Source organism: Tasmannia lanceolata, unplaced genomic scaffold, assembly GCF_043159265.1.
Source record: "Tasmannia lanceolata isolate RefF3 unplaced genomic scaffold, GAP_Taslan_0.1 ptg000006l, whole genome shotgun sequence".
NCBI lineage: Eukaryota > Viridiplantae > Streptophyta > Magnoliopsida > Canellales > Winteraceae > Tasmannia > Tasmannia lanceolata.
The window spans coordinates 16,663,732-16,672,038 of NW_027518683.1; the positions used below are offsets into that span (position 1 = coordinate 16,663,732).

At 38.8% G+C, this 8,307-nt stretch overlaps 1 protein-coding gene across 1 annotated transcript; it reads right to left on the reverse strand.

Moving 5' to 3' along the window:
- Positions 1–2,696: 2,696 nt before the first annotated feature.
- On the reverse strand, positions 2,697–8,083 carry LOC143879922 (auxin transporter-like protein 2). Its single transcript, XM_077382617.1, has 9 exons — positions 7,615–8,083; positions 7,222–7,448; positions 6,916–7,101; positions 6,350–6,462; positions 5,876–6,059; positions 5,663–5,760; positions 4,677–4,884; positions 4,321–4,578; positions 2,697–3,136 (listed from the first exon to the last, which is right to left on the reverse strand). The coding sequence occupies exons 2-9, from the start codon at positions 7,387–7,389 to the stop codon at positions 2,936–2,938; spliced, it is 1,416 nt and encodes a 471-aa protein (XP_077238732.1). The 5' UTR covers positions 7,390–7,448; positions 7,615–8,083; the 3' UTR covers positions 2,697–2,935.
- Positions 8,084–8,307: the final 224 nt, after the last annotated feature.

An 8,307-nucleotide genomic window follows, 5' to 3' on the forward strand; every position in this document is an offset into this window, starting at 1 on the left:
TTGGGGAGTCGATTTATCACTTCCCTTACTTTATTTTTAATTGAATTACATGATTTTGTAGACGTCAAGTCTTCATCGCTCTCCGATGATTAGTAAACGTTGCTAGAAATTATGATTTTCAATGTTGCTTTGTAACAAAGGGTTTTTAATCTACTATCACGATCGATCCATCAAACTTTCTTTGGCTTTAAGTTAATGATGCACACGTAATGGCTAGGAATGATTTATTCTTGGTTAAGATATGATGTTTGTAATAAAGTTATCTTTATCCTAATCCCGTTCATAGCATTAGAAGAAGAATCTCATATTTAGCTCATATCACATAGAAGTTAGGTGAGAAAATCACATGTCTACTATGTCACAATTCATAGAGTGACAACTGAGCGGAAGTTGAAAATAAGACGAGTGGTCTGTAAGTCAAAGGGAAATTAGGTAATTATGTTGGTGAATCAAAGAAAAGAGTCAGGGCCTCTTTGGATCCCATCAAAACAAGTCCTCATATTCATATATGATTTTTAATTTAATCATTTAAGGGGCCGTTTGGACACACGGATTTTAGAATCCGAGATTTCTTCAAAATTGTAGCTACGAGACAAGAGAAGAAGCCTTCTCGCCCTCCTTTCTGTCAGCAAGAGAGTAGCAGATCCTCCCATATTTCCAGGTTTTAGAAATCTCAGGATGCAGTAGAGATTTTTAAAACCTGAATTTCTCACTTAAAATCCAAGAAACGCTGTCAGGACATCATACAGCAACTTGATCATAACCCTCTTTTACACTGTTTTCAAACTGAAAACCTGGATTCTAAAATCCGCATATCCAAACGACCCCTTATAAAAGAAGCAATAAAGCAACTATATCATTGAGAAAATCCTTTTACACGCCATTGTTTTCGCTAAGAAAAACAATCATAAGTCCATCCTATATCCTTTGTTCCCTCTCTTACCGGATGATTCATGAGAAAAGACATTCCTTAAGGCTATGTTTCTCAACTATGAAATTTGTTTTCCATGGAATATGAATTTTTCAATTGGGGGGATAGTGGGTAAGGAGGATGGGAGAAGAAGAGGTTGAGAAGTGGCTAAAAATAAAGAAAATAAATTTTATTTTGAATAGAGTTTTTTTTCCTTGTTTTCAGTCTTTCCTCACCCTCTCTTCAACTAGTCCCTCTTAGGATGTTAATATTTGTCAGATCATATTGTCACCCTCTCTTCAACTAGTCTTTCCTAACCCTCTCTTCAACTAGTCCCTTATTTTAATGCTTCAATTTGCATGATCTGCTTTTGATCCAATGGGTCTCCCTGCGATGGCCCATGAAATCAACGATCCTGATCACCAAGCAAATATGGTGATAAGATCGACCGTCTAGCTAATTGCTCTCATGTATAATTTATACTACAGTTGTAACCATTATTTGCAAATCATATTAAAGTTGGAACAATTTGCACATGAGGTCATATGCAATGATGTTTTGAGGTATCCAAACAGACTATTTACTATTTTGTATCAAGGGAAAATATCACACTCAAACCATCTTTCATTCGCATCAAAAGATACTTTAAGTAGAAAAGCCGAAAGAAATGACATTTTAAGCCTTATTTTAATCCTTATGGAAGTATCAAAGGACACTAAACTAGTGATGGACACTAATTTAGGGATGAATTCTTCTCAATCTGGAGAGGATTATGCAGTGCGAATCATGTCATGTCTGATGATTATATGAAGGAATGTGACCTTTAGAAATAACTTTAGGGCCCGTTTGGATCCGGAGAAGATTTTTATTTGGATTTCTCACATTTGCAGCCCTTTTTGCATTGTAATTTGGATCGGATCAAATTCTTGGATTCTAATTCAGCAGCTTACAGCGAAAAAAATAAATCAGATTCCTAAGTTTGTTGTGGAAATAAGAAATTGGAAATCCACAGATCTGGGAGTTTCGTTCACCCTCTTTGCTCCTCAATGTTACGAACCTAAATCGGTTCGTAACGGATTTGATCTTCTTAGAGGGAAGATCAGCCTCTTGACCCACTTCGAGGGAAGGGTCGTCATCCTCTGTGCACAAACACACTATTCTGGGGATAAAATTCTCATTGAATAAAGAAAGGCTGCGTACAAGTCTCTAAGACTCCTAAATAACTAAATAACTATAAAGCAAATATCAAAATAACAAATATCTGAACCGATTTATTTCAACCAAGGTGGGACCCAAATAAGCACGTAACACTCAACCTCTCCCCTCCACAGGAAGGAAGTACCCCCATCCCTCCCTGTCTCCATCTACATGAGCTGCGGGGTCTATTCAATTTGTACTCAAAACTCAATTCCAAATCCACATACAAAATAGGAGGCATCCAAACGGGCCCTTAAGGATCAAAAGGCTGTAGGTACAATACAAGTGCACAAATATTATTTAACCATAACTTTTGATTAGATCCTCGGACGGGGGGCAAATTTATATCAATTTGAGGCTACTCATCTAGCCGTTCAACATCTTGTATTCATATGGTATATCTATTATTTGATAGGAGTTTTTTCTACCTAAAGCATTAGGGGTATCTCAGTTTTCTCTCTCTTTTGCAAGTAGTGTGTGTATCTGCTTAAGTTTGTTTTTCTCGATAAGAAAGAACAAGGAATGATACCACGAGATCAAACCATATGAGATGCTTGCTAGTGACTGACAATTGAAAGATTGGGCAAAGTTCTACACAATATATGGTGGTTTGAAGGTGGGACCCACCAATATGAATCGTTTCATATCATGCTGAGATCACACAAAGACCCAATTGCAAGGTATAGATTTCACTCAAACTATAATAGGAAATTATTACAGAAAATATGAGAGAGAGAGAGAGAGAGAGAGAGAGAGAGAGAGAGAGAGAGAGAGATGGATTTATGTTGAGCTGTTGGATTATTCGACTCAAGTTGACTCGGACCCAACTCAGTGGTGTGGTGGAGTCTTGGGACACTGGTAGCACTTGGCGAAGAGTCCGAATGTATCTACTTGCTTAACAAAGTTGGTCACGCTGGCCCACCCACCGAGCCCAAATCCAACAACAAGAACCCATACCACAATGAATGAGTTAATCACGTACATAGCGGTCCAACTCGGGAGGAAGAAAGGAGGCTTCTCTGTTGCGTTCTGCAAAACAAACCCACATATAAAACGTATTAAAACTGAGCTTGAGGAGTAATGGCACCGATTTTGAGTCAACTCATGTGAGAACTCTACCGAGTTAAATGAAAAAAAATGGGGTGCCAATATCAAAACGTGCTGCTTCTCGTATTCCTTACAAGTTGTTCCTGTCCTCGAATACTTTTTTAGTATTCGTAACAAACTGAAAGGAACATCTCAACGTCCCGAAATATTTCCAAATCCCTCGCATTTAATGCGGGGGTGGGGCAGCCCCCCCAGTCACGTGCATCTCACGTGGACCTGTGCGGTGGTAAACCCTCCCTATTCCCAAAATCCAATTTTTTGTTTTCGCGCAGGGCGTAGGAAGTCACCATCACCGTAACTCGGTCTTGGCTGATGAAATGACCAAAGTATCCTTAAATTATAAATAGATATTCAAGCCCTAATATGCACTGTATGAGTGTCTTAATTGGGATTTGGGTCTAGAGTAGGGGCGTTCCTGTCATTTGCCCGGACCTTGATCTGAGGCAAATGCCCTTCGATTTCGTAATGTCAAAAAATCCAAAAGAGGATTTAAGGTACGTAACATGGTACTTATACCGTTATACGTACGTCTATTAGAATGGAGTGTCAGCATCAAAACAAGGGAGTGCTGAAATTATCTGCCAAATTAAGAGAAGGGAAGTGATATATTCGCCCCTTTACCCCCATGATAATATAAGATTAGCAGTAGGAGACCAAACAGACGAAAAGAGGTACAAGTGGAGGCCCCACCGAACATGATCTCAATCCTCACCTTTGACTAGAATTGATCTCCAGATGCTCCATTTATCCATGGTTTAATGATTATTCTGTGGCCCAGATTATATCTCAACACGGTGGGCCCACATTCAACCACAGCCTAATAGAGGGAAGTGATATAATCACACCCCCTTTTCTCCCTCGGGCGACCCCCTTTAGTGTATTCACGGGATTTACGGCTACCCGTTTTACACTACAAGAAGGGTGGCATTGGGTAAAAAATAGGGGCATCTTGTCCCACTACTAGAGAACATCCATGCTTCAGTAGGTCCCACCTTTGATAGATCCCAACCATCCATTTCATGACTATTCTTTAACAGTTGAAGCTAATTTTTTTGATATAAGGACATTTCGGTGAATTAAGGTCATAATCATCTCTTAAGTCTTACCTGTCGTGCAGAGGCCGTCCTGTAAGTGAGCATATGAGCCATGGCGGGGATAATGTACACAGTAAAGCTAACGAGAAGAGCTCCAACGGCAGAATTAATGGGACCAAAGAAAGGGAAAATAATAGCCAAAAACCATATTGGAATAACCACAGGCAATCGTGCAATAGCCCTTAGACAAATGCTCTTTGTGTCATGAAGTCCAATCACTTTCTCCCACACGAAATACAGAGGCGTACATGCAAACCCGAACGTAATGAACTGAAAAGCATACAAAAAAGAGACAGAGAAAAATTCATAAAATCGAACAAAAAGAGGATGAATTTAGTTAGAGTAGAGAGAGAGAGAGTGATAAAGACCTGATGGATGAGCATGAGGATAACGGCAGCATCACGGAAACCGTTTCTGGGAAGGAGAGAGAATGCGTTGGCGTGGTTGAGGAGCTCGTCCCCGAAGGCCCAGTACACGGCGGAGGCTGACGGTAAAGTTAACGTGAAGACATACAGAGTTGCCCCTAGGTATATGTACTTGAATTTCTGTGGCTTCCACATTGCGTGCATTATTTCACTGCACAAAATTAACCAGAGTTTCATCGTTTTCACACCCTATTTTCTTACATTAACCCGACCGGAGTGGAGACTTTTTCTTTTTTCTTTTTTTTACTACGAAAGATCAAAGTCAAACAGAGAGGGATGAATAAAAAAAATTCAAAGTTTTGTGGTAGTGGGAAAGTACCGAAATAAAGTTACAGTGTAGTGTTTTGGGAGGTGTGACAAAAGTAGTGCCTCAAAAAACGGCCGTTTCATGTTTCGTGAAGAACCGCTAAAACCGGTTTAAGTTCTGCTTATAAAAATAAACCCACAGTTCTGACTCGGATTCATTGAATTCGTAACTCGGGTGAGTCTATTTTAACAATATAGTAATAAATTGATGATAAAATAAATGAGATAAGGGATTTTTAGAAATTTGAGTTAGAAAATGGGTTTTGAGGAGTAAAATAGAAACGTCAGAGTCAGCAGGGTTTCATAACTTTTTACTCCTTGTCAACCATGCCAACTGTAATTAGAAACAGAGAAATTATATGCTGTGTAGGGGTTAAATCCACTTGATCTAAACCCTTCATTTGTTTATCCCACAATGTAGATCATTTCCATAGGAAGTTGGATTTTATCCGGGCGTGAAGTCCAGTAATGTTTCAAAAAGTAATGGTGAGAGAATCAGAGTGAGATCTTTGGTTTTATCGAAATCCAATTTCCACCCAAATGGGCAACAAAAGCTGCAGAGGGAAGAAGCACTGTAAACGAAGCAAGTAAAAGGAGGGAGGGATTTCCCATTTTTTACTTACACAGTAACTGCGTGTCCGCCGAAAGTGTAGAGGATATTGGTGGCTCCGGTGAAATACAGTACCAGTTTTGTGGGAGCAGAGTGAGTAACACCATCTACCTATCAAATCCATTAGAAAGGGAAATAATAAAAAAAGGGTTTAAATCAGAAGAGAAATTAAAAAGAAATGGGTAATAAAACAGAGAAATCCTGTTAGAAAGTTAGATTTTGATACCTGGCCATGAATTGCGGCCGCGATCGTCATGTACCAGGCTGTATATGTAGTCATACCAAGGCCTAGAAAAGACCAAATTCGGTAGTTGTGAAAGGAAGGTATGAAAACCGTGGTTGCACAACAGGCTCCGAAGATATACGTCCATGTTCTCTTATCCAATCGATCGTTTATGTAATAGATATTGCTGACCTCGGCAAAAAAATAACAGAAAGAAAGATGATGAATTAGAAGAACCAACAGAAAAAAGAAGAAGAATGGCAATTTTCTTTTCATTTTACCAAAACCTTTTTCATAGAAGAATATCGAAAGCCTTTAGATGCTCCAGTGAGAAGAAAATGATCTTGGATAGGATAGAACCGGGTAGATCCTTTCACCTTCTTCTTCACGAAATTTTTCTAAAGGATTCATTAGCCGACCCCAACTAATTAGGGACAAAGGCTTAGTTGAGTTGAGTTGAGTTTTATTAAAATTTACCTCGCGCAAGCTATGAGCTGAATTACAGACCCAAAGAGAAGGAACGTGCAATTGAAAGCTAGGCCAAGAGCTTTCCAATAAGGTCCCAATAATCCATCGAGCACTTCGAACCACTGCAATCCAAAAAGAAAGGAATTTCACAGTTAATAAATGTTGTTTTTGTTTCTTTTTAAAGGGGTTAAGGGGTTTTTTGTTTCCTCTTCCTGTATGTTATTGGGTCAGAAGGAAGGTTCTATGTCCACATCTTGTAACATTTTCGTTCTTATTAATAAAATTTTAATGAGGAAGGAAAAATCACAATTGCAGAAAAAGTGAGCTAATTTGTTAGATCTTTGAGACAGCTGAATAGTGTGGTTCATAAAGCAGAGATTTTTAGGGATTTTTTCATGTATAATCTTTGAGACCGGCTAAATAAGTAAATAGTGTGGCTCCTGAAGCAGAGATTTTTTAGGGATTTTTGTATTGGTTATGGTTTTTTCAAGCCAATGCTTTTATGGGTTTGTCTGTAAATGAGAGATTGAAGCAGAAAATGAACCTTTCTAGTATCTGTAGAAATTAGTTTTTACCTGAATGACATGATTCTTGAAGCTAACGTTCTCTTTCTCCTTCCGGCTTCTGTACTCTATATAGAGTACACTGATAAGATATGCAGTCCAACTCCCAATCAGACCGTAGAAAATCTGAAACAATATGCCTGAAAGCATTCCAAGCTGTGAAAAAGAGTACGGGAGAGTTAAAAGCACTTGAGCCACCTGCAAAGAGGAAAAGAAGAAAAAAGAAAAAAAGAAAGAATTAGTAGGTGCTTTCGAATAATCGATTAAGTAACAATAAAAAAAAAAGGGTTTCTTCCTAAAAATAAAATCACCCCCTACTTGATTTGAAGCACAACTAAACCAGGCATCATAAACAGATCCTCCATGCCATAGAAAACTCTTCATACTAAGCATGGAGTGATCTTCATTCTCTTCTTCTTTTCCTTCATTTTCTGTCTCATTAAAGCTCGAAACAATAGCTTCCTCAGCTTGCTTTTGAGGCAACATCTTTCAGAGAACAGAGATTTTTTTTTATAACGGGGCGAATATCAAAATCTGTTGGAATCCTGCAACATAAAAACAGACAGGAAATGAGACAAAAATTAGAGCTTAAGGAAAGCGAAAACTCAGATCTAAAAGTACATCAAGAAAAAGGGAAGGAATCCAACAATTTTTGTACCAGAGAGGCGAAAAATGACTAGAATAAGATGGAGAAAGCAAAACCCTCTTTACCTTATGGCTCAAAATGAGATTTTTTTGGAGTCTTGTTCGTTGTAAGTATCCAACTAAGCAGAGGCCTGTTTTTAGACAAATGCGTGCATCTCCATAAATCCTTCCCTTACCTTTTCTACTTTTTCTTTAATTAGAGGATAAGAGATCAAACAGAGGGAATCGGCGTGGAACAGAGTATGCAGACAGAAAGTGTAGAAGAACACTCCATTCCGAAACTGGCAGAGCCTTTAATACTAAAATCTCACTGAAACTCGGCCGAAACGTGTTTGTAACGGAAAATCCCTTTCGTAAGGAAATAACTTTCTTTCTCTTCCACACTTTAAATTCCTCTTTTTCTCATCTTCTGGTAAGGCTGTTTGGTTGGGTGGAGAATCGAGATCTGGAGAAAAAGGGAAATTCGTTACTCTGCCAAGGAAATGGAAATCTTTCTGGTTTGTTCTCTCTGGGCCTTGTAGTTACATTGGCAAGAGAAAGAAGCTTTCTCCAACTTACTTTTCTCACTTCTTGTTGCTTCTTATATATCATCACTTCACTCTCTTTTTCTTCGCTCATAGGGCGAGGGGGGGGGGGGGGGGGGGAATATCCACCAGGGGGGTGCGGGGAATATCACTCCCCAAAAAATATATGTCTTCTTTTTAAAACGTTCAGATCTAAATCACAGTCAAATAATTCCTGCAACGTAATTTCTTCATT

Excerpts from the sequence above, each read along its gene's own strand:
- LOC143879922 (XM_077382617.1), bottom strand. The coding sequence starts at position 7,389 with ATGTTGCCTCAAAAGCAAGCTGAGGAAGCTATTGTTTCGAGCTTTAAT. Across the intron at positions 4,885-5,662 it reads GGCGGACACGCAGTTACTGT|TGAAATAATGCACGCAATGT; the intron begins GTAAGTAAAAAA and ends AATTTTGTGCAG. Across the intron at positions 4,579-4,676 it reads TCCTCATGCTCATCCATCAG|TTCATTACGTTCGGGTTTGC; the intron begins GTCTTTATCACT and ends TATGCTTTTCAG.